This window comes from Microcaecilia unicolor, chromosome 4 (genome assembly GCF_901765095.1).
Source record: "Microcaecilia unicolor chromosome 4, aMicUni1.1, whole genome shotgun sequence".
Classification (NCBI taxonomy): Eukaryota; Metazoa; Chordata; class Amphibia; order Gymnophiona; family Siphonopidae; genus Microcaecilia; species Microcaecilia unicolor.
This window is the reverse complement of record NC_044034.1, coordinates 223,417,567-223,443,552: the sequence shown is the minus strand read 5'-3', so window position 1 is coordinate 223,443,552 and position 25,986 is coordinate 223,417,567. Positions and strand designations below refer to the sequence as shown.

Below are 25,986 nucleotides of genomic sequence, written 5' to 3'. Positions count from 1 at the left end.
GTCTATAACACATTCTTTAATCTTTAACTTCAGATGTTATGGCCATTCCTATTAGTGCAGCAAGCAGGTCCATGGAGTAGCCTAGTGGTCGGTGCAGTGGACTGTAGAGAAGGGGGCCCAGGCCCATAATACACTCTATTACACTTGTAGTGGAATGTGTGAGCCCTCCAAAACCCACCAAAAACTACTGTACCTACATATAGGTGACACCTGCAGGCAGTGGTGTGCTGGAGCGGGCTCTCACGGGCTCGCAAGAGCCGTTTGTTAAGTTTTTGAGAATTTTGGGAGCCGGTTGTTAAAGTAGGCCTCCCCATGGCTATTCTAACAACTGACTCTCAAAATTTGGGCTTGGGCCCCCTCCTGAATTCTCTTTTACTTTGCTGGCAGTGATGTTGGCCCCACCAGCCAAGAAAATAGACTGCTGCTGCTCCCTGCTCCTTGTTTCTAAGCATCAGGCTGGGACTTTTCATGCACGCGCAAGAAGGTTCCATCATGCTGCTCAGAGCCAGAAACAAGCAGCAGAGAATGGTGGCAGTCCATTTATTGGCTGGTGGGGCTCGGCAAAGGTATGCCTACCGTGCCTGCACAAGGGAGGGGAGAGAGAGGTATGTATTCCCCCCCCCCCCCAAATTTCAGGGCCGGTTATGCCCGGAGAGAGAGCCCGTTGTTAAAATTTTACCAGCACACCCCTGCCTGCAGGCATAAGGGCTATTGTAGTGGTGTATAGTTAGGTAAAGAAGGTTTTTGGTGGGTTTTGGAGGGTTCACCTTACAATATAAGGGGGTAACAGTAAGATGTGTACCTGAGACCTTTCATGTGAAGCAGGGGCGTATCTGCGTGGGGCCTCAGGGGCCTGGGCCCCCGCAGATTTCGCCCTAGACCCCCCTACCGCTGCCAACCCTCCCCCTCCATTGCTCGCCTACCTTCGCTGGCGGGGGACCCCAACCCCCGCCAGCCGAGGTCCGCGTCCTCCTGCCGCTGCCGGCTGCCTTTAAAAGAATTCCGTCAGCTGGTGGGGGACCCCCAACCCCCGCCAGCCAAGCCGAGGTCCTTTCATTTCTTCCACTGAAGCTGGCGCCGAAAGTTTCTTTTGAGTCTGACGTCTGACGTGCAGGACGTCAGACTCAGAAACAGAATGAAGCTCATTCTGTTTCTGAGTCTGACATCCTGCACATACAACGTGCAGCGACGTCAGACTCAAAAGAAACTTTCGGCGCCAGCTTCAGTGGAAGAAATGAAAGGACCTCGGCTTGGCTGGCGGGGGTTGGGGGTCCCCTGCCAGCTGACGGAATTCTTTTAAAGGCAGCCGGCAGCGGCAGGAGGACGCGGACCTCAGCTGGCGAGGGTTGGGGTCCCCCGCCAGCGAAGGTAGGCGACAGCAACGGCGGGGGGAGATTGTCAATGGCAGCGGCTGGGAGGAGGGGGATCGGCAATGGCGGCGGCGGCGGGGGGGGGGCTATAATGTGCCCCCTCACTCTGGCCCTGGCCCCCCCTACCGCCGCAGTTCAGATACGCCCCTGATGAAGTCCACTGCAATGCCTTCTACGGTGCCCCACTGCTCTGCTGGGATGTCTGTGTGGCCAGTCTACTAAGAATGCTGGCTCGGTCTACATCTTGTTTTTGTGCATTTTTCTCTTGGACCATTGTTTTTTTCAAACATGGTTCTAAAAGATAGATGTACAACGCAGAAAAATGTGTAGCAAATGGTCTTTTTCGAAACGAAAAGTTGGTGTTCGCTACTGGACTTTTGGATGTTTTTGTGCAAACTGTCCAAATTCAGGTTTAGACATCATATCAAAAATGCCCCTCATTATTTCTTAACATCTTAACATAGAGCTCAATATTAAAAAAAAAAAAGCTGTGTGTTATTTTCATCCAAACTTATGAGCATGAGTTTTCAGCTGAAAATTCATCTTAATTTAGAAGCTTAAAAATGATTGGGACAGTTCTATAAATGGGCCACTTGCACACATCATTGGCATCAATAATTGGCAGTGACACACATATATGGACTTTTCGCTATTCTATAAGGTAGCATGAAACTCTTAGAGGACATACAAATGAATGGAGCAAGGGCAGGCCATGGAAATTTTGCCAAACTATGCGCACAAGTTATCAAATACTATCAATTTTATGTATTGCTACTACTACTACTACTTATCATTTCTAAAGCACTACTAGACGTATGTAGCGCTGTACACTGAACATGAAGAGACAGTCCCTGCTCGACAGAGCTTACAATCTAATTAGGACAGACAAACAGGACAAACAAGAGATAAGGGAATATTAAAGTGAGGATGATAAAATAAGGGTTGTGAAAAAGTGAATAAGGGTTAGCAGTTAAAAGCAGCATCAAAAAGATGGGCTTTTAGCTTAGATTTGAAGATGGCCAGAGATGTACTGGCTCAGGAAGTCTATTCCAGGCATATGGTGCAGCAGGATAAAAGGAACGGAGTCTGGAGTTAGCGGTGGAGGAGAAGGGTGCAGATGATGCATTGATGTTGCACCTAGCTGCACCCACTTACACCAGCCAGTGGCCTGGCGTAAGCGATCGTGCCTACCTTTTAGCACACCAAAGTGGGTTTGTGGCAGTATTCTATAATGACTTAGGCATCCCTCAGTTCTGTTAAGAAATTGGCACTAAGCATGCCCCATTGTGGTGCCAAGTTATAGAATTGCCCCCAAACATATAAATTTAGGCCTGCCATCCATTTTCTGACATTTATGAACCTAGTGGTGAAAATCAGTGCTAGGGCTCCTATATTTTTTCCCTTTCCCTTAATCTGCCCCTGTTGCCACCCACTTTAATGGTCCTAAATTTAGGAGTTTAGTGAAATTTTGAGTAAAACTTTAGGCACTCAGCCCTAGGAAATTTTCAAAGTGGCCAATTTAGAATCATAGCTCTCAATGTTAGGATCATAAATCCTTTGAATATTGAACCCATAGTCAAAAAAAAGAAAAAAACCTTAGATAATGAGCAGCACGGTCCATCTGGTCTGCCAAGCAAGGTGGCTACAATTGTACCTGCTACTCTGTACAGAATACGAGGTTATCTTCTCTTCTATGTTTAGGATTGTACCTGCTGCCTCATGCAGATTACACACCTGTATATCTTGTTTGACATGTGAAACTCATTCATTTTGCTTTGATCACATCCTCTGTAGTTATCTCATGCCTTTTTGAATTCTGACTGTTCTTGTCCCCACCACCAACACCAGGAGGGTGTTCCAGGCGTCCCCCACCCTTTCCTGATATTGCTTTTAAGTTTACGTCCTTGCAGCTCATTTTATCTCCTCTATTTCTACCTATCTGAGAAAAAGATTTATTTGTTCATTAATACATTTCAAGTATTAATGGCCTAGTGGTTATGGTGGTGGACTTTGGTCCTGAGGAACTGAGTTCAATTCCCACTTCAGGCACAGGCAGCTCCTTGTGACTCTGGGCAAGTCACTTAACTCTCCATTGCCCCATGTAAGCCGCATTGAGCCTGCCATGAGTGGGAAAGTGCGGGGTACAAAAATAAATAAATATCACCCTTATCGCTCCTCTCCTTTAAGGTATACATGTTCAGGTCTCAAGTCCCTTCTTATATATGTCTTCCGTGCAGATCCCATACCATTTCAGTTGCCTTCCTGTGAACCGCTTCAAGTCTTTTTATATCCTTAGCAAAATACATGGGCTGAGAACTAGGGGAGGTGGGTTCAAATCCCACTGCAGCTCCTTGTCATGTTGGGCAAGTTACTTAACCTTCTATTGCCTCAGGTACAAACTTAGAGCTACTTTTACGAAGCAGCGCTACCGATTCAGTTCCCATGGACTTTTTGCATTCAGCGCATGCTAATCGGAAGCACTGTTTTGCAAAAGGAACCCTTAGATTGTGAGCTCACCAGGGACAACCCCCCCCCCCCCCCCCCCCCCATTATGAACACCACTTCTTCATCTACAGCTTTGGGGCTTGCAAGTGGTGTATAAGAACTTAAAAATAACATTCTTCCCATTAACAAGACATGCAAAACCTATTTTGCAAATAAGAGTTTTGTTATCAAAATATTAGAGAATGGAAAGAATATTATCAAAAAATAATTGATGTTCTAATGGATATACTCTGAGACACTTTTAATAGGATTATTATATGACTTGGCAATTGATATAAGACAAGCAAGTAGGCTCTGCTCGTCAGTAAATCCAGAAGCTGTAAGTAGAGGTTCTTTAAATCTGGAAAACTCCATCTCTCAGAAGGCATTAAGGGCCTCTTTTATCAAGCCGCGCTAGTGGCTCCCGGTGCAGTAATGCTGACAAAGCCCATTCACTTTGAATGGCTCCATCGGCACTGCCGTGCGGGAACCTCTAGCATTGCTTGATAAAGGGAAAGGGAAATGGGATTTGATATACTGCCTTTCTGAGGTTTTTGCAACTACATTCAAAGCGGTTTACATATATATTCAGGTACTTATTTTGTACCAGGAGCAATGGAGGATTAAGTGACTTGCCCAGAGTCACAAGGAGCTGCAGAGGGAATCAAACTCAGTTCCTCAGGATCAAAGTGAGACCCTAAGTCTTTCAGTTCAGAAGAGGAGTTGAGGAAGCTTAGGGAAAGGCTTGGTGGTCAGCTCCTTCAACATCTGAGAATAATTAGCAGCTATGCAAACTGCTAGGAATAGGAGGTTAAGTCAGCTGTTTTGGCAGGAAAGGATGACTGTTAACAGGGAAACAGAGTCCAGTGGCTCCCTGAAGAAGCTGCCGGGCTTTGCTGCAGAAGCTAGGCAGTTCTCCTATTCCCTCCCCCCCCCCCCCCCCCCCCCATTGTTGTGGTAACTAGAAGATTGGGCTGTAAAGCCCAGAGCTGGAGAAAGCTTCCTCCACAGTGAGGGGCTGATGCAGAAACCTACTGCGAACTGCAGTGCGCCCTTAATGAGCAGCTTTCCTGCTTGTTAATGGCCACTGCATGTTAAAAGGATTTCTGCGCTGAGGTTTACTCACGTGGTAGACATTGGCACACGGTATATTAAAACACATGTTAAATAACTGATCAGTTACACCACAGCACTGCAGGGCTGTGTGCTGATGTCTACTGTGGGAGATCAATGCCAGAAACCTACTGCCAGGTCTGAAGCTGACGTAGAGCCCTTGTGGTCAGCATCCGTCCCATCTCTCTCTCCCCTCTGCCCCACAGAAATATAAAATAAATGCTCCTCCGGCACCCTCCCAAATCCCAACATGACTGGCACACCGCTCCCCGTGACAGGAACCGTTCCTTCCCTAAAAATATCACCCCAACATGACTGGCACATGCCCCTTCCTCCTCCATAAGGACTGGCTTTCTTCTTAAAATATTGCCTCAATATGACAGGCACCCCCCACATGACCATCTTCCTCCCAAACTTCTAACTTAAAAATATTGCCTTTACACCCCCTTCCATCCTCTTTCACCTGACCCGACCCAACCCAACCGTACATGGTATACTGGCCTCTGCCTGGAGCACTGTGCCATTTGGTAATGGCATTGGATAAAGAGCAAGTGGGCATTGCTCCTGCCTCTTCAGGTCTGGGGGGTCTGGGGTGGTGGGTGCCACTAGACACCAATAGTATTTTTTTCTGTTGGGGCGGGCAGATTGGGGTGGTGCAAGGGAGGGGGCCCACTAGACTACCAGGGACTAATTTTTTTTTTTTAATTTAGGTCAAGTTGGGTGGGAGGAGGGGAGGGAAGAGCGCAAAAAGCAATATTTTAAAGTTGGGAGTGAGGGAGCTAGTCATATGGGGAGGAGAGTGCCACTAGACACCAGAGAGACAATTTTTTTTTTAATTTAGGGGCAATGGAGGGGAAGGGAGATTAGGGCCCATGCAGACTGCCAGCAACTTTTTATTTTAAACTGTCATCCTTCTGGTCAGTACCTGAGCCATTCGCTGCTATAAGGGCTGAAAAAGAGAAAATGTAAATCTAGCGGTGTTATTAAGAAACGTTGTAGTTGTGCTTATGTTGTGAGCATAGGAGCCAACTTTCCTAAATTATTGGGGTTCTAAGCCCAGTGGAAATAACCCCTCCCTGGACAGATACAAGGAATTTTCTCAATATTGGGACTTGGGAGTGCTCAAGCACCCACAGAGCCGGCTCCAATAGTTGTGAGTAGTAAAACCCAGCCCAGAACAAATTGTAGAAAAGGACAGGCCGGCAACCTTGAAAAAGGGAGACTGAATGGAAAGTGTGTGTGTGTTTGTGAGGGTGGGGGGGGGGGGGGGGGGGGTGCTTCATGCACATAAGATAGCGGACTCTGAGATTAACAATAGAAACCTTTGGAATTGCAAGGATATATAGGAAACCTTGTAACTGCTATCTAGGGTAATCTGAAGAGAAAGATACTTTTTTATTTTGTTTATATGTAAGTTATTCAAGTGTAAGGCCTTCTAAGCTCTTTAACTTGACATTTGCATCAGAACTGAGGAATCTTGAGCAAGGCTAGCATCCCCTCAGACTGGAGAACTGGCACATTAGTTGTAGGTGAGACTAATGGTGGTTATTGAATTGTCCATCAGGAGAGGGGTATGAGCACCCCCTTGTGACAGTATGATAAAAATGTCTTTTTAAAAGAAAGAACATTGTTTTATTAAATGTAGTGCTTAATAGCTTTTATATTTACCTATATATTCATAAAAGTAAGTTTAGATATTTTAAAAATATTTTTTTATGTTTGTAAAAACTTTTGTATATATGTGAAGCAAAATTTTAGAACGCACATATAAATTGGAATTGAGATGTCCAGAATGCTGCTCTGAAATCTAAACATCTTGGGTAGCAGATGTAAATTCCCATGTTGCTCTTGTTGGACACAGAGCTGCATTCCCCTTCTGAAATGTAGAATACACATTTATTTTTCATTCCTGCCCTAGTCCCACCCAAAACATTACCAAACTATGCTCCCTACCAGGTGCACTTGTTTTTGTTTTAGATGTGTATATCCTGGCTTTGCAAAATTGGGCTTTAGAAGCTTATGCAATATAAACATCTAAATGCCAGTTTATGCACATCTAAAATCCAAATAGCTCTTCTTTTTTTCATGCTGAGGGTAAGCACAAGAACATAGGATACTGGGCTAGGTGGACCATTGGTCTGTCCCAGTATGGTTATTCTTGTGTCCAACAGTGGCCAATCCAGGCCACAAGTACCTGGCAGAAGCCCAAATAGTAGCAATAGTCCATGCTACCAATTTAAGGGCATAATCTGGATGTCCTCCAGTGAATGTACTACCAAACATAGGGGCTCATTTTTGAAAGAGAAAAATGTCTAAAATGTGGCATAAAGCAGCATTTCAGCATTTTGCTTGCCAAAATGTTCAAATTGCTATTTTTTAACCTATTTTGCAGATGTTTATCTATGCATTTAGACTGCACTGTCCAAATCACAAGTGGGCATATCAGGGGAGTGTTGGGGGCGAGATTAGGGCGCTCCTAACATTTGTACATTTTTCTACCACAATGGAACAAAACTAAAACATCCAGGATTAAAACTAAGATGTTTTGAGCTAGATCCATTTTAATAACAACTAAGCCAAAAAAGTGCCCTAAATGACCAGATGACCATGGGAAGGATAAAGGAGGTGACCCCCCTCCCTACTCTCTCAGTGGTCACTGACCCCTTCCCACCCCCTAAAGATGTGAAAGAAACAGTACATACCAGCCTTTTTGACAGCTTCAGATATTACGGCCAGGTCTATTACAGCAGCGAGCAGGTCCCTGGAGTAGCCTAGTGGTTGATGCAGTGCACTGTGAAGAGGACCCAGGCCCATAATCCACTCTAGCTTTTACATGTGGTGGAAATTTTCAGCCCCCCAAAGCCCATCTGTACCCACATATAGGTGACACCTGCAGCCATAAGGGCTATTATAGTGGTGTATAGTTGGGTGCAGTAAGTTTTTGGTGGGCTTTCGAGGGCTACCCATACATTTTAAGGGGATAACGGTGCGATGTGTACCTGGGAGCTTTTATGTGAAGTTCACTGCAGTGCCTCCTAGGATGACCCATTGCTCTGCTGGGATGTCTGTGTGGCCAGTCTACTAATAATGCTGGCTTCTCCTACATCCCACTGGCTTCATTTTGTGCGTTTTTCACTTGGATATTTTTTTTTTTCGAAACTGGACTAAAAAGATAAATGCACAGAGCACTAAAACATCTAGCAAGTGGCCATTTTTGACAAAAAAATATGGATGTTTTGCTGTTTTGAAAATCGCTATATTCGCTATTCAGATTCTGGACGTTTTGAGCAAAACGTCCAAAGTCGGACTTAGGCGTCATATCAACAATGCCCCTCATAGTCATCCACAAACAAATTTCTGACTGCTAATCCACCATATTATTGCAAACCTGAAGAAATCTCAGCTTAATCAATCCACCACCCTGACTGCATCTGAATGTAAACTCTCTGATCCAGGACGACATCCAGGAGTATCACAGAAAAGACAATAGAGAAGAGCATTGGTATTAATATGCAGCCTTGTTTTCTACTATTAGAAACTAAGAAGATTCATTGCATTCCAGCAACTTGGGCCAGAATCATTTTTCATGGAAATATTTGACAGTGGAAACTTCTCCGGGCAGCCAAGATTTTGGAGGATTTTTTCACAGGCCACTGTAGCTGATTGTATCAAAAGGCCTTTGTCAGGTCAATATAGACTGCATATAGATCTTGGTTTTGCTCAAGACACATTTTCTAAAGCTGCCTGATAAAGAAAACCATTGGGTAAATATTCAGCTGGTGGCAGTCAGCGTTTAGCCACCTCTGGCATTATCTCCAGATACAACAGTTCAAATAAAATAGGAAACTCACAGTCTAAATTCCCCCCAAAAATCATAACTTACAGATCAGGAAACTAACAATATTTTATATAATTAGCATAATCTTTATTAATGTCAAAAATATAAACACAATACTTTTATGCTTCTATAAATACACATCACAAATCTCATATAAAACTAAATAATAATCATTCATACTACACTCATACCTTGAGTTGATACAATTGTGAGGGTTGGTCAGACTGATTGATTCCCGGCAATGGTGTGCTATAAATAAGACTTTTTAGCTGTGAGTAACAGCTCTTGAGGACGCCTATTGAGCGAAACACATGATTGGTACGTCAATTGAGCAAAACTAAGTGTTTGTGTCGAGCTGAAAACGAGTGGAAAATAAAATGAACTGAGCTGAATATGAGTGAAAAATAAAATAAACTGAAGTTGACTTGGAATAAGCGGATATATAAGAGAAACAACAAGGATCTTGAGTGGGACTAAGAGTTGAAATCAGTGGATGTGAAGAGCCTTGTTGGACTAATCACGAGACTTCAGACAGCTGGACTTCAGTCGGTGCTCCGTGGAGAAACCATTATTCTCAGAATGTGGCAGCATTGAGACGCTGCTGAAATATTAAAGGTTTGGACATTATGATGTGTTCCCACGGGATGATTTGACAGACTGCTGCCATTTTGGCTCTCTGGTTTCATCTCTCTGGTTTTAGGTTTTATGGGTAATGAATGTATGAGTGTAGTATGAATGATTATTATTTAGATTATGCTAGTTATATAAAATATTGTTAGTTTCCTGATCTGTAAGTTATTATCTCCAGATACTCAATGCTGGGCCATGTCCAGGTTCCAGAATTGAATATCTGGACATATGCAGCCAGCTAACCTTATGAGGTTAAGTACAATATTCAGCACATATCGACAAGCACAGAAGAACAAAGGACCCTCGCACAGGTCGAAACAAGCAGGCAAACACAGTGAAGGTGACAACAAAAACGATGTAAAACAAAATGTCCAATGGACTCAAAGAGTTCACATCAGAAGTTTTATTCAAAGTATGCAATGGACTCGACACGAAACATGTTTTGGTCACACAGGCCTGCTTCAGGAGTCCCTGTAAAGTGTAAATATTAACTTCACAGCACTTTACATCTTCTGAAAGTAATGACCTAGTCTCTGGTGTATCAAGTACAGGAGCGTCCACTTCCAAAATGAATGTGCTATTAGTAGGGGATATAAATTTCCACCTAGACGAACCAGCTGATGAAAACACCAAAGACTACACTGAATTCCTACAATTATGGGACTTTCATACTCCTGTGGTCAATGCCACTTATGCACAGGGGCACAACCTAGACCTGTTAGCACACAGATCATCGGCGAATTGCAGTTTTTAAAATAGAGGACCACTCCTGGGAAGCAACCCCATAGTCTGACCAACCCAAATTGAGTTTCAAACTGCACTGGAAGGAATCCTCTAACACAAGAGAGCCAATCCGGACATCCTATGAGACACATGGTAAGATTGACACACAAGAGTTTTGGGACAGTATGTACGACAACCTGTGGTCCCCCCCCCCCCCCACCCCAACTAAACCAATAGAATTCCTCCACATGTGGGAGGATAGAAGCAGAATGGTCCTTGATGAGATAGCTCAAATGAAAGTAAAAAAAGGCAGGAGAAGAAGTTCTCCCCCTGGTTCACTGACAAACTAAGAGAAAACCACAGTAAACAAGGTGGCCTGGAAGAAGAAAATAAAAAACTACAAAACAACCTAAGACATGAAAGAGAAAATATTGTAACAAACAAGTTGGAGCCAACCATCAAAACATTAATAAACTATATGGGCTAGTCAACTCCATGCTGTCCACCCACACATTGACAACTCCAAACGAAAACACTCCATCAGCAGATATCTTGGTCAGATTCTTCAAAAACAAAATCACCGAACTAAGAAAGGCACTAAGAAAGGAAAATGCAATCTAGAAACCTTTATCGAGGAACTGGAAAACCCACATGACAGCATAAGTTCTGACAGAACTTGGTTATCTTTCAACAGTTGATACAGTCAAGTGGTTGTGCAGAAAGTTTCTAAAGCATTCTGCCTGCTAGACAGCTGCCCTAGCCACCTAATGCAAGCAGCCCCGGCACACTTCATAGAACAGCTAACAACCTAATTGTCTACTATGATGGCCAGAGGCTCGCTCCTAACAGAAAAAGGTAACATTATACTTACACCGTTAATAAAGAATGAGAAAAAAGGTAGAAATGATCCCACAAACTACAGATCAGTAGCCTGAATCCCTCACATAACAAAGATTATAGAAGGTCTAGTTGCCACTCAACTAATGGAATACTTAAACAAATATAACTTGCTACATGAATTCCAATCAGGTTTCCGCATCAACTTTAGCACGGAAGTCACCCTTATAGCTAACCTCCAAAATGAGATCAGAAAAGGAAAGAAAATCCTTCTTCTACAGTTTGATATGTTAAGCACCTTTGACATGGTCGACCACTCGATTCTACTAAGGCTGCTTGATAAAATTGGAATAGAAGGAAAAGTACTACGGTGGTTCAATGGATTTCTGCCAACTACCTATCATGTAAAGATTGGCACTACCCTTTCTCCTGTCTGGAAAGCAGTATGCGGAGTGCCCCAAGATCACCAATCTCACCCATCTCATTCAACATTATGATGACACCACTTGCTTGCACACTAGCAAAAAATGGTCTCAGCCTTTTCCTGTATGCTGACTATCAGGGGCATTTTCGAAAGAGAAGGGCGCCCATCTTTTGACACAAATCGGGAGATGGGCGTCCATCTCTCAGGGTTGCCCAAATCGTCATAATTGAAAGCCGATTTTGAGCATCCTCAACTGCTTTCCGTTGCGGGGATGACCAAAGTTCACGGAGGGTGTTGGCAGCGTACCGAAGGCGGGACAGGGGCGTGGTTAAGAGATGGGCGTCCTCAGCCGATAATGGAAAAAAGAAGGGTGTCCCTGATGAGCATTTGGCCGACTTTACTTGGTCCCTTTTTTTCACGACCAAGCCTCGAAAAGGTGCCCAAACTGACCAGATGACCACCGGAGGGAATTGGGGATGACCTCCTCTTACTCCCCCAGTGGTCACCAACCCCCTCCCACCCAAAACAAAAACAAAATTTAAAAACATTTTTTTCTAGCTTCTATGCCAGCCTCAAATGTCATACCCAGCTCCATCACAGCAGTATGCAGGTCCCTGGAGCAGTTTTTAGTGGGTGCAGTGCACTTCAGGCAGGCGGACCCAGGCCCCCTCCCCACCTGTTACACTTGTTGTGGTAAATGTGAGCCCTCCAAAACCCACCCGAAACCCACTGTACCCACATGTAGGTGTCCCCCTTCATCCCTAAGGGCTATGGTAGTGGTGTACAGTTGTGGGGAGTGGGTTTTGGGGGGCTCAGCACCGAAGGTAAGGGAGCTATGCACTTGGGAGCAATTTGTGAAGTCCATTGCAGTGCCCCATAGGGTGCCCGGTTGGTGTCCTGGCATGTGAGGGGGACCAGTGCACTACGAATGCTGGCTCCTCCCATGACCAAATGCCTTGGATTTGTCGTTTTTGAGATGGGCGTCCTTGGTTTCCATTATGGCCGAAAACCGAGGTCGCCAATCTCTAAGGTAGACCATCTCAACATTTAGGTCGACCATCTCTAATGTTGACCTAAATGTTGAGATTTGGACGTCCCCGACTATATTATCGAAATGAAAGATAGATGCCCATCTTGTTTCGATAATACGGGATGCCCCGCCCATTTGCGGGGACGTCCTCAGAAATGGGTGTCCTTAAAGATGGGCGTCCCCGTTCGATTATGCCCCTCAATGTGTCACTTTACATCCCGTTTGACACCAAACTAGAGAACATCACAGACAGAAGTAAATCTGGCTTGCACATCTTAGAAACATGGGCAACCTCATTTAAACTCAAACTGAACACAGAAAAATCTTAATTCCTGGTGCTAACGTCCTATCACTGTGTTTTGCTCTCTCTACTCAGGAGATTAGCATGCAAATAACCAGACTATAGAACATCACTGTGAAGACTCAGAATTCTTGAACCAAAATACACAGGAATAAGGTTGCCAGCCAATAGGAAAAGTCCAACAAGGCATAGGAAATAGGAAAAGCCTATCACAAGAGAACTACAATTACATCACTTGGGACCAAATTTGGCTATACCAGTGTCTCATGTACACTATAATCAACATACAACCTGCCTCCATGAATATGGGGGCAGAACACATGGCAAAGGCCTCTTTGCTGTCCTAGCTTTATGCTCTTACTTAACTGGTTAGTGGACTGAATATCACTGCTAACTGGTTATATCCCCCTGTGGGTTACTATGGTGATGGAAGTAGTGAACTTGCCTCAGGTGGGTGAAGTTGGAAGACTGAAACAGTTGTACATGTTATGAAAATATGATTGACAGAGTTCTTATGTGTGGGTTTGAGGTCTGGATGAGATAAATGCATTTGCCATACTGAGAGCGTGGTCTTTGGTTGCCCAAACCCCCACCAGGACCTATAGAGTTGACCCCCACCCGGCATCAGAAGCAGGGACTGCAACTACCAATTGATGTCTGCTGAGCAGAGGTTGAAGTGACAAGGCTCCAAGGAAGGAAGAGAGAGAGAATACCCCCACTGCCAGGGGAACAGGGAAGAGACCTGTTAGATCCAGAGGAGGGTGAGAGGAACCATGCCATTGGGGGAAGGATGGACTGCAAATTTCCTCCAAATGTACCAGTTGAAAAGATGGAACAACCAATACATTCTGGTTTTGAGAATGTAATGTCTGAGAAGGACAATAAGACTGCAAACTGTGCACTATGGCCTCAGGAGCAACACCCTGCCATACTTGAAACACCAATAACAAAAGTTTAAATTCAATGCGCTGCGCCACAGGCAACCATTGCAACAACCTCAACAGCGGCGTAATAGATGCCTTCCAACCCAAACTCAAAAGAACCTGTGCAGCAGAGTTCTGTGCAACCTGCAAGGCCTGCAAAGTTGTAGGTGGCAAACCGCACAACAAAACATTACAATAACCAAAAGAAGGTGACACATAACTCTGCAGAACAGTACAAAAATTCTCCACAGAAAAAAATGTCCGAAGTTTAGATATCATCCGCATTTTAAAGAAAATAAAATAACCTTAACCATAGCAGCCACCTGTGGTCTAAAAGACACAGCTAAGCAGTAATATTCAGCGTGAGATAGCCGGTTATCTCTTCTGAATATTAGTGCTTAGCATCTGGTGGCTAAACATCTATATTGCGCAATATAGCTATCTGTGAATAATATATAGCCTGCTAAAATTAGCGGGCAAATTGGACCACCTAAATAGCATAGCACATGCTTTTGTTTACACAAATATGTGTATGTGTGTACACACACTCACAACATTTTAGAACAGCCATCTGTGTGCAGAACATGCTTTACATATAGGACATGCTCTATAAAATCATCCCCTTAGTGGTTAATTGTATAGCTTTGCAAACAATGCACTGCTTCTCAGTCACAGGACCTACAGTAAATGAAATAATAAAACAATTCAGATATAATACTTTTCAAAAGTGAAAATTGGATTCACACTCCTGCCCTGCTTGGTGGCCATGATAGTCCAAGTTTAGGGACGATGATGGGGCTTCATGACTGACCCAGCTTGTGAAAGAGAGTTATAATGTATGACTTTCAACCATCAGTATTTTAACCCATGCAACAAAAGGAATTTACAGACCTATTTTTCTATTGCAGGATCACCAAGAACAGCTTGAACTTTGACCCTATATGTCCTGATGACATCACCTGCCTGACTATCACTGGAGTGTGCTATCTTGGAAACAGGTTCAGCTTCACTCTGGAGAAAGAAGAGGTTACCATAATGGTGATCTCACAGTGTGAGACTCAGACCCATTCCCTGGAGGTTGTTCTCACAGAATCAGGACAGCATTTTCTCTTAAGTAAAGGTATTTGCAGCTATGTTGTGAAATAATCCTTACATTTTACTAAGGACCTGAGTTATTGGTATGAAATGCTTAGTTCAGATTCGGTTTTGCTACTAAAATATGATTTGTCTCAAATGACTGATAAGTGTAATCTATAATCTTAAAGGAGGAAATGATGTGAGGTATTATTTTCATTTGAATTCGGTAAATACATGTACATTTAACTTAAGAATCTGACCATATTCAGACTTTTAATTTGGCCGCATAAAAAAGCTTTATCAACTTAGATGAGGAAAAATCCAACTCAGTCAGTCTAATTGGCCACTGAACTTCCTTTTCTGCATCTTGAAGTCTCTAAGATTAAAATATTTATTTAGCAGTTCTAAATATTGGCTTGAATTCAGTGAGTGGAGATGGGAGGAAGGGTGAATTTCTGATTTTTCAGTTGAACAATTTGCCCAGCCCTACCACATGTATTACGTATCTTTATTAACCCAGAGCTTTAATGTTAATGACTGAGATTAAAAATTGTTTAATAAAATGTTGTCCTTTCCCTTGGTGATGCACAAGCCCAGCATCATGTGCCACATTTCCTTAGATGTATAGGGTCATTTTCAATGTATGTGTGGGGTAAAGTTGTTTTCCTTTGACAGTTTACAGTTTATTCATAATTTGATATACCACATATGGAGACATCAACACAGCGGTTTACAATATTATATTAAATAATTAGAATAGAATATAGCAAGAGAAGAGAACAGGTTGAAAATAAGAGAGAGAATCCAATTATTAATAGAATAATTTGCACCATCTAGGCTCACAGGCAAGGCCGCCGTGAGACAAAGCCGGGCCTGGGGCAATCAGACTTAGAGGGCCCCCCCGCTGTCACCACACCATCAGTCACAGTGCAAAGTAGGGCATAGCCAGCAGCCCATTTTTTTGGGTGGGGGGGGGGAGACGACTGGGGGGCCACCCATTCCTTTCTGCTCTCTCACTGACTCCCTCCCCATTAAAAGTGTTACCTTTGCTGTTGGGGATACCCAAGCCTCGCCAGCCAAAGAGCTCCACAACCTGAACCTCCCCTGGTGTGAAGAATTCGGCAGCATGCTTTCTAGCAGACAACACTGGCACTCCTCGCACATGATCCAGTGCTTCCTAATCTATTTAAATAAAAACGATGATTGCAAACTGTCCAAGCCTCCTTGCTGCAGTCCCAGATCTAAAACTTCTGTCTTGAATATATTAACTTTGAATCTAGAGATAGAGTACCCCCTAATCCAGTGTTTCCTAAGTCGGTCCTGGAGAACCCCCTTTCCAGTCATATTTCCAGGATATCCACAATGAATATGCATGAAAGATTTTCATACAATGGAGGCAGTATATTGTGAGGAGTACGCGGGTGAGAGGGAGAGCGAGGCACCCCAGATAAGCCGGAGAGCCCTTTCCCCGAAGGCGGAAGGAAGGGTAAAGACTACAAGACCCAGCAGCCCCTGGGAGACTCCCACACTAGCATTATAGACTATCAATCCCAGCAACCCCCAGAGGCGGCTCAAGGAAGGACAGGTGAGGGGAGTTAGCAACACCCGGCCTGGAGAGCCAGGGGAAGGGAGGAGGCTCCAGCCTGGGCTAATCAGGAGAATAAGGAACAGCTGAGGGAGAGGGTTAGAGGAACCCATGGAGTGGCAAGAGGAAAGGGGAGAGGAGGAGCCCATGGATGTTGCTGCTCTTGCTAAAACCACAGGGAGAGAGTTTAAAAGGCAGGGAAAAGTCTGGTTTGGGGGGTTACTGAGGGAGGGAAGGAGGTGGTTAACCCGTAGGAAGGGTTGGGGGAGCACATTTTCCAGCCTGAGGCCGTGAGGAGTGTTTGTCTTGAAAGGAGTGCTGACAAAGGAAGGGCAGGCTCCTGCATACTTCAGACTGGTGACCCCGGGGGGGGGCGGGGCGGGCGGGAGGATTACAATATATTTTCTTTACCTTGTGGATAATATATCTTCTTTACTTTATGGATTACAAGACATTTCCACTACCTTATGGATTGCTGAGTATCCAATAAATTTTCCTTAGCCGGGTGGAGTCCAGTATTTTCTTTACCCGGTGGCTTATAAGGAGTAGCGGCTCTTGGGGGGGGGGGGGGGGGGCGCTACCATTAGAGAGAGACAAGAGAATATACAAGACCGGACCCCCAGCACCAATACTGTTCTAATTTCATTCAACAAATTAAGGAATGATATTGTTCATCACTGCTTTTGTCTCTACCACCTCCATTGGGAGGGCATTCCACAACCATTTAATATATATATAGATATATTGATCATAGATGTAGATTAATATACAGATAGATATAGATATATACTGATGTTGCTTTTAAGTTTACCTCCTAGCAGCTTAATTCATGTCATCTGGTCCTTCAGCCTCTCATGCTATGAAAAAGATTCATCTGCTTTTTAATACCTTTAAATGTTTGTATCATATCTCCCCTGTTCCTCTTCTCATCTAAGGTATACGTATTTTGGTCTTCAAGTGTCTTTTCATATGTCTTCTGATCCAAAACCTGTATCGTTTTGTGACTTTCCTCTGGACCAAGTCTAGTCTCTTTATATCCTTAATGAGATGAGGCCTCTAAAATAGAAAATAGTGTGCCAAGTGAGGCCTCATCACCACCACCTTTGGTTATGCCCCTCTCTATGCAGCCTACCATCCTTCTGGCTTTGGATATGGCCTCATCACATTGGTCTGCAATCCTGAGATCCTCAGACACAGTCAGCCCAAGGTCTCCCTCCTGATCCATACACATCAGCTTTTCACCCCCTATCTTATACAGTTATATTTGATTTCTGCACCGCCAAATGCATCACTTTGCACTTCTTTGCATTAAAACTGAACTGCCAAGGTACTACACCCCCTCAATGTTTGGCTAAAATGTTCCATTTGGGGTCGCTGTGTGTTGGCGGCACTGTGGGCAGGTGGGGGATATGTCTCACATCTGGTGAGCCTGCCCCCATGCCCAAACTTATTGGACTACTGCTGTCTTGAACTTTGTCCTAATCCTGACCCAAGTTTCCTATCTTATGAAGATGGACCACTGCCTCTTGCACTTTAAACCTAATGGAGTGAAACCGACAACCCATCGTCTGGTGACAAGTTTGTGTGGCTAGCAAGCTGGTTGTCGTCTACAAAAAGGCAAATTTTTACTTCTGACTCTTTACAATATCACTCACAAAGATATTGAACAGAATGGGACCAGCACTGATCTTGTAGGCACTCCACCAGTTTCCTTTCTTTCCTGTGATTTAATTCAGTTTACTACTACCCTCCATCATCTTTTGGCCAGTTCTATACCTTGGGTCCCTGTCTCAGCCTGTTCAGTTTATTCATTAGCTTCCTATGAGGAACGGTATGAAAGGCTTTGCTGAAATACATCTAGAACATGGCCTTAATCAAATTCTGTGGTCACCCAGCCAAAGAAGTATGTGTTGTGCTCAACATCAGAGTATCTATCTATCTATCTATCTATCTATCTATGCTCCTACATTAAACATGAATTAGGTTGAAACCTTGGAGCATTTTCTGCTGGATATGAGCATTTCCTTCTCTGCTCATATCCAGCAGATTGCCAAGACCTGTCGTTTCTTTCTTTACAACATCCGTAAAATCCGCCCCTTTCTTTCCGAGCACTCTACCAAAACCCTCATCCACACCCTTGTCACCTCTCGTTTAGACTACTGCAATCTGCTTCTTGCTGGCCTCCCACTTAGTCACCTCTCCCCCCTCCAGTCGGTTCAAAACTCTGCTGCCCATCTCGTCTTCTGCCAGGGTCGCTTTACTCATACTACCCCTCTGCTCAAGACCCTTCACTGGCTCCCTATCTGTTTTCGCATCCTGTTCAAACTTCTTCTACTAACCTATAAATGTACTCACTCTGCTGCTCCCCAGTATCTCTCCACACTCGTCCTTCCCTACACCCCTTCCCATGCACTCCGCTCCATGGATAAATCCTTCTTATCTGTTCCCTTCTCTACTACTGCCAACTCCAGACTTCGCGCCTTCTGTCTCGCTGCACCCTACGCCTGGAATAAACTTCCTGAGCCCCTACGTCTTGCCCCATCCTTGGTCACCTTTAAATCTAGACTGAAAGCCACCTCTTTAACATTGCTATTGACTCGTAACCACTCGCCTCCACCTACTCTCCTCTCTTCCTTCCCGTTCACATTAATTGATTTGATTTGCTTACGTTATTTATTTTTTGTCTATTAGATTGTAAGCTCTTTGAGCAGGGACTGTCTTTCTTCTATGTTTGTGCAGCGCTGCGTACACCTTGTAGCGCTATAGAAATGCTAAATAGTAGTAGTAGTAGTAGGCATGTCTGGAAGGGGAAAGGGATGTGTAAAAGGTATGTGGGGGGGAGGACATTGCCCCCCCAAATGCTCTAGAGGGGGAAAGGGCAGTTCACATAGAGGGCGGTGGGAGGTCAGGGAGGGGAAGGTTTGGGTTTTGCGTCATTTTGTTTCTACCCTGGACAAAACTGCATAATCTGCCCACCATAGACCTAGGGGTGTGGCTCTTTTGGACCTGTACAATAGAGATAGGCTGTTGGTGTCAGAACTCCACAGAGCTATGCTGGAGAAATGGGGCAAAGATTTACAGAGGGATCCAGTCTCTTTAGATCTTTATTGCTCGGGAGTGTCAGTTCAGCATGCTACATAAAGCTTGTGCTACCCAAGTCCAACTTTTTAAAATGGGAGGGGTTGACTCTCCTCTTTGTCAGAAATGTGGCCAGGCTCCAAATTCTTTCTTTCATGCTTTTTGGGCTTCTCCACAGGTTTGTTTAGTTGGAGAAGGATCATTCATTATCTTGAATTTTTGTCAGGATCCACCATTCCACTATTAGCTTTGGGACTTTTTCTGGATAAGCATGAGGTCTTTGTTGGGCAGAGCTGGGGGGGGGAGGGGGGAGGTCTTTTTGTTATTGTGTAAAGCAGCTCTCTTGGAAAATGTATCCTTAAGGTTTGGACTGTCTGATTCCCCCACTTTTTGTGGATGGGGCATAATAGATTGCACAATCTTATGTTACTAAAGAAACAAAAGGTTGGGTTGTCTCATAACAGCAAGAATTGTAATTAATTTAGGATTCCTATATACATTAGTGGTTAGTGCAGCGGACTTTGATCCTGGGGAAATGGGTTCGATTCCCACTGCATCTCCTTGTGACTCTGGGCAAATCACTTAACCCTCCATTGCCCCAGGTACAAATAAGTACCTGTACATACCATGTAAACCGCTTTGAATGTAGTTGCAAAAAAGACACAGAAAGGTGGTATATCAAGTCCAATTTTCTTTCCCCCTTTCTTTCACCTAGAGCCCAGAGTTTAGTGCTTAAGATTTTATAAGGGGTTGGAATGGATTGGGAGACGGTGTTGTTGTTTTTTTTTTTTAATTTTAATTTTTATTTAATTAAGCTTTTTAACAAACATAAATTTACAATTATGAGTGATAATACACTACTTGGAAATTATACATAATATAACATTAGAAATTCTTAAATTCAAGTTTCACTGACTATTGACCACAAATTAAAAAAATAATCCAAGATGCAAGATTATATACTAATCTAAAAGAAATTTTTTTTAAGGTAATACAAATAAATGATGTGCCTATCCCGGGTGTTCCCTCCATGTCTGTTAAACAGTGAACATATGGGGCTATACCACTACATTTACTTCTTCCCTACTTAGTAAAAATTCCTCCAATTGTTTAGGGTCAAAGAATTGAAACTGTTTAGATTGAAATACAATTCTACAAATACAAGGAAATTTCAATAGGAAGTTAGCTCCTATTGCCAAAGTTCTTGTGCGCAAAGCCAAAAAGGCTTTACTCCTTTTTTGAGTCTCTCTAGATAAATCAGGGTAGATTCTTATTCTAGACCCCAAAAAATTTGAATCCAAGTGTCTTAAGGAGAGCCTCAATACTGCATCTCTGTCCATTTCCAAAGCAAATGTGACCAATAAAGTTGCCCGCTTTGTTACAACCTCAAGAGACGACTCCAAAAAGGAAGTCAGATTCAACTCCCTAACATCCTGGAGAGGTTCCCCTGATTCCTTACGTGGATCAGTTTGTAGATAGAAAGCACGAGTTATTGGTGGTAGGGAGGTATCTGACATACCCAGTATTTCAATAAGATATTTCTTAACCATCTGAACAGGTGCAATCAAAGGTGAACTGGGAAAGTTTATCAGCCTTAAATTTAATCTTTTAGACTGATTCTCGAGATATTCCAGCCGTCTAGAGGTAAAGTTCTTATCTTTAATTAGTGTTTGACCCACAATTCCAATTTTAAAGCTTTTTCAGTAGGAGCTTTAACTTCCCTGGCTTGAGAATCAGTCTTTTTCATTTGAGAGAGTTACCGCATTTTTAACCACCAAAGATTGTAGGGAAGCATGTGCTGTAAAGGTTAAGTCCCAAAGTGACTCCAGGGTCACTATGGCAGGCTTTTCCATTTTCCCAAAAGTCAACACAGGAAGCGGTGCTTTAGCAGCCTGCTCCAGGATACTCACTGTCTGAGACAACAGCACAGGAGACGATGTCATTTCTGGGGCTTCTAGGCTGACAGCACCATGATCTTCACTTGGCTCCAACAGGCTCCCTCCCTGGTCACTCCGATTTCCACTCTGGGCTGGAGCGCAAGGGCTCTGAAGAAAGCCTCCACTTCCTGGTTGTGGGGGGGGCCGCAAGTTCGACGGGGCTCAGGAAAGCCCCGTCTGCACTGTCGGCTAACGCCAAAGCGCCAGCCTCCTCAGACGGAGTAGAAACTCTCCCGGGACCCAGCGCGACTCCAAAGTCCTCCAGTCGCGCTTGACGAAGCTGGCTAGACCCGCCAGGGAGAGAGGGAATCTCTCTGACTACCTCTCCGTTTTCCCATAGCGAGGATCAGGTAAGGAGCCAGCTGCTACAGCGTTGTATGGAGGAGAGTGAGACGCGTCTGGTAGCGCGTCTCAGACCGTTGCCATCTTGGATGGTCCGTTCCGGTGTTGTTGTTTTTTGTTCTCTTCAGTTGAGGAGGGGAGGATGGTTGGGGTTTTCACAAAGGGAGATTCTCATAGCTGAAGAGTTTTTTCTATCATGGTGAGAGGCTATAAGAAGCAAAGCCTTTCATTGATTGTTTAGAAGCCCATTTGCTCACCCTTCTGATGGTTAATATGTTCGAGGATGCTATGCACCTTGGTGGGCTCTCTTTGTTTTCTATTCCTGTACACTTTGCTATGTGGTTGGTTGATGTCTGTATCTCAGAGTACACAGGAGGGTTTGGGATGGGACTGGGTGTGGGAAAGGTTAGGGGTTGAACTTGTTTGAAAATTAAGACATGAGACATTGAGGGGCAAAATCGAATGCGAACGCCTATCTCCATTGGCGTCTATGTCCGAAAACGGGTACGTGAAGAGGCGGGACAGACCGTATTTTCGAATAAAATGGACGTTTTTCAGCTGGGCGTTTGTTTTTTTTAGCGATAATGGAAACTAAAAACGCCCAGCTCAAAAACGTCCTAATCCAAGCCATTTGGTCGTGGGAGGGGCCACGATTCGTAGTACACTCGCCCCCCTGACATGCCAGGACACAAACTGGGCACCCTAGAGGTCAGTGCGGTGGAATTCAGACAACGCTCCCACATGCATAGCTCCCTTACCACAGGTGCTGAGCCCCCAACCCCCCTCCCCCAAAACCCACTACCCACAAATGTACAACACTACCATAGCTCTTAGGGGTACAGTGGGTTTTGCAGGCCTCCCATTTTCCAGCACAAGTGTTACAGGTAGGGGGGGATGGGCCTGGGTCCGCCTGGCTGAAGTGCACTGCGGTACCCACTAAAAGTGCTCCAGGGACCTGCATACATGCAGGCCACTAGGACTGGTTGCTGCTATATAACATTGGCACAGCAGTTGACACCTGAAGACTAATCTCTCCGAAAACGTCCTTTATTGGAATAAGCACGCTTACTCACAGTTAACTGCAGATCAGAGGTTGTGCCCCACTGGCAACGAATCTCCCTGGTACTGAGATGAGCAGTAGGTCAGAGCTGGCAGACTGCTGTACAATGCCCTCTTTCAGCCACATTCAAGGGAAGAACTAAGTTCTTTAACGTGGCTAACACGTGAAAGGGATCTAAAACTGGCTTACAAAAATGGCCACTACCTCATGGACTACCGGAAACAAAACAGGGCACACTCTGACCCAGTAAGTAGGGGGAAAAGCACCATGGGAGTGGAGCCTACCAACTACCAACATTGTGAGCATTTGCCACAAGCTACTGGAATCACAGAGCCCAATACCCTACACCCACCACAATGCATTGCTGATGTGACTCTGCAGTGCGCATAACAGAAAAGGTGTCACACTCACCCGAGAGCCACATCAGAACCAGGGAAAGGGTGTCACAGGATAGAACACTTTCTGCTGTCATGGAGGTGGGTACGGCATTTGAGGCTGGCATTCAGGCTGGGAAAAAAAGTTTGTAAAGTGGGGTTTTTTTTGGTGGGAGGGGATTAGTGACCACTGGGGGAATCTGGGGAGGTCATCCCCGATTCCCTCCAGTGGTCATCTGGTCAGTTGGGACACTTTTTTGGGACCTGTTCGTGAAAAAAAGGGTAAAAAAAAGTGACCCCAAAATCACGGTAAAAACGCCTTTTTTTTCGATTATCAGCTAAAGACGCCCATCTCTCCTCGGCCGATAACCACGCCCCAGTTCCGCCTTCACCACGCCTCCAACACGCCCCCATCAACTTTACCCGTTTCCGCGACAGATTACAGTTGGAAACGCCCAAAATCGGCTTTCGATTATACCAATTTGGGCGCCCACGGGAGAAAGACGCCCATCTCCCAATTTGGGTCGCAAAATAGGCGTTTTTCTCTTTTGATTATAAGCTGGATTGTATTGTTTATTTGACTGTTTATTGAATTCTTCAATAAAAAAGATTTAACATAAAGAACCCATCAGAACCTCTACGAGGGGGTCTTTTACTAAGGCGCACTAGTGTTTTTAGTGTGCACTAAATGTTAGAGATGCCCATGGGTGTCTCTAACGTTTAGCGTACCCTAAATATTAGTGCACGCTAAAAACGCTAGCATGCCTTAGTAAAAGAGGCCCTGAATTCTCAATGATCTGGAATATATCTCATGCTGCCCCAAGGCTATGTTCACTTTTAGTTTTGAAAACTGTGCATAAATACTTTTTCTTTTGTGAATGGTATGGTGTCTACTCCATTCCCATATATAACTTGGTCAGCTGATTGTAGTCTTTCTCCAGGATTTTCTTCTGTGAACACCGAACAGTATTTATTTAGCATTTCTGCTTTTGACCAGACATGTGATCTGGTGGGAGGGAGGAGTTGAGGGAGAATAATTTTCATATTGAAAGTTTTAGCTATGTAATTACTAAAGTTACCTTTACAAATTGTTTCAATGTCAACCCATTAGATTTCCACATAGGAGCATTAGCTGCCCTCTCTTCATCAGCAGTGTAACTTGAAGTCTCCTGTAGGTATTGTGAAAGCAAAATAGGGCAACCTGGATAACGGAAGCACAGGGAAAAAATATTTGCCTGTTCCTATTGCAGCTTGTAAGGGCACCTCATCCAGAAGAAGTAAATACATTTTTGTTTAGTGTTTACTGTATGTGTCACTTTCCTCTCTCTGAAGAATATGAAGCAAAATTATCTTAAATAAGAAACAAGACTGTTTGTCAACTTCAGATGATGTATTTGAATCTTTTGTTCAAAACTTTGTTCTTTCTGAAAATACAGATAAATCTGTGCTGGTTAATTTCTGTTCTTCTCCAGGTCATCCAGTATCATTCCCCACAGGCCCAGGTGAGATCCGGAAAATCACAACCTGCTCTCTATTTTGAGCTTGGCTGTCCTGATGCTTGGCTAGAAACTATCATCCTTGCTTGTGGAACACTCAAGAGGCTTTCATAGACTTCATTATGGGCAGGATACTACTACTACTACTACTATTTAGCATTTCTATAGCGCTACAAGGCGTACGCAGCGCTGCACAAACATAGAAGAAAGACAGTCCCTGCTCAAAGAGCTTACAATCTAATAGACAAGAAATAAAGTAAGCAAATCAAATCAATTAATGTGTACAGGAAGGAGGAGAGGAGGGTAGGTGGAGGCGAGTGGTTACAAGTGGTTTCGAGTCAAAAGCAATGTTAAAGAGGTGGCTTTCAGTCTAGATTTAAAGGATACCACTCACTATAGCCAACATTCCAGCCAAGACACCATGCCACAACCAGCATTCCAGCTAAGAGCGTGGAAACCCAGTTCAAATCCCACTGCTGTTTGTGATCGTCAACAAATCACTTAGGGGCCCTTTTACTAAGCCGCGTAAGCGTCTATGCACGCCCAAAGTGTGCCAAAATGGAGTTACCGCCTGGCTACCACATGGCTCTTGCGGTAATTTCATTTTTGGCACATGTCCAATACGCGCATCTGAAAAATATTTTTTCTTTTCGGGCGCGCATAACGGACGCGCGCCAAGTGGCATTTGACACATGTAGGTCATTACCGCCCAGATTCTTTACCGCTAGGTCAAGGGCTGGTGGTAAGGTCTCAGACCCAAAATGGACATGCGGCAATTTTCATTTTGCCACACGTCCATTTTCAGCAAAAGAAAAAGGCCTTTTGTTTTACAGGCTTGCTAAAAAATGGATTGGTGTGTGCCCAAGACCCGCACCTACACTACCGCAAGCCATTTTTCAGCACGCCTTTGTAAAAGGACCTCTTAACTCTTTATTGTCTCAGATGCAAAATTAGATTGTAAGCCCTCTGGGGACAGGGAAATGCCTGGTATACCTGAATGTAATTCACCTTGACCTACTACTGAAAAGGTGTGAGCAGAGTAAATACTATAAATAAAAACATATAGGGGTGAGCTCTATATAAGATGCCCAAAATCTCATCACTGAATAAAGTGCTATTCTATAAATTGTGATTAAATTTAGGTACATTTTATAAAAATAGGGCTTATGCCCAGGAATCATGTCTAACTTGAGGCGCAACCATTTGCACCACCTGAAACATGGTGCAAATCTGTGCGCCTAAATTAGGCATGTATCCCATTATTTTTTAATTATCCGTGAAATTTTAGGAACACCCCTGTTCGGCCCATGACCCTCCCATTACTGAAATCTACATAAGAACATAAGTATTGCCATACTGTGACA

The 25,986-nt window shown here is 44.1% G+C and overlaps 1 protein-coding gene across 1 annotated transcript in view; it reads left to right on the top strand.

Moving 5' to 3' along the window:
- PGGHG (protein-glucosylgalactosylhydroxylysine glucosidase) overlaps positions 1-24,790 on the top strand; it is a 109,497-nt gene extending 84,707 nt beyond the window's left edge. Inside the window, exons 13-14 of the mRNA XM_030199521.1 lie at positions 14,582-14,793; positions 24,599-24,790. Coding sequence (XP_030055381.1) covers positions 14,582-14,793; positions 24,599-24,666 — 280 coding nt within the window. The 3' untranslated portion in view covers positions 24,667-24,790. The remainder of the gene's footprint in view (positions 1-14,581; positions 14,794-24,598) is intronic.
- The last annotated feature ends 1,196 nt before the right edge of the window (positions 24,791-25,986 follow it).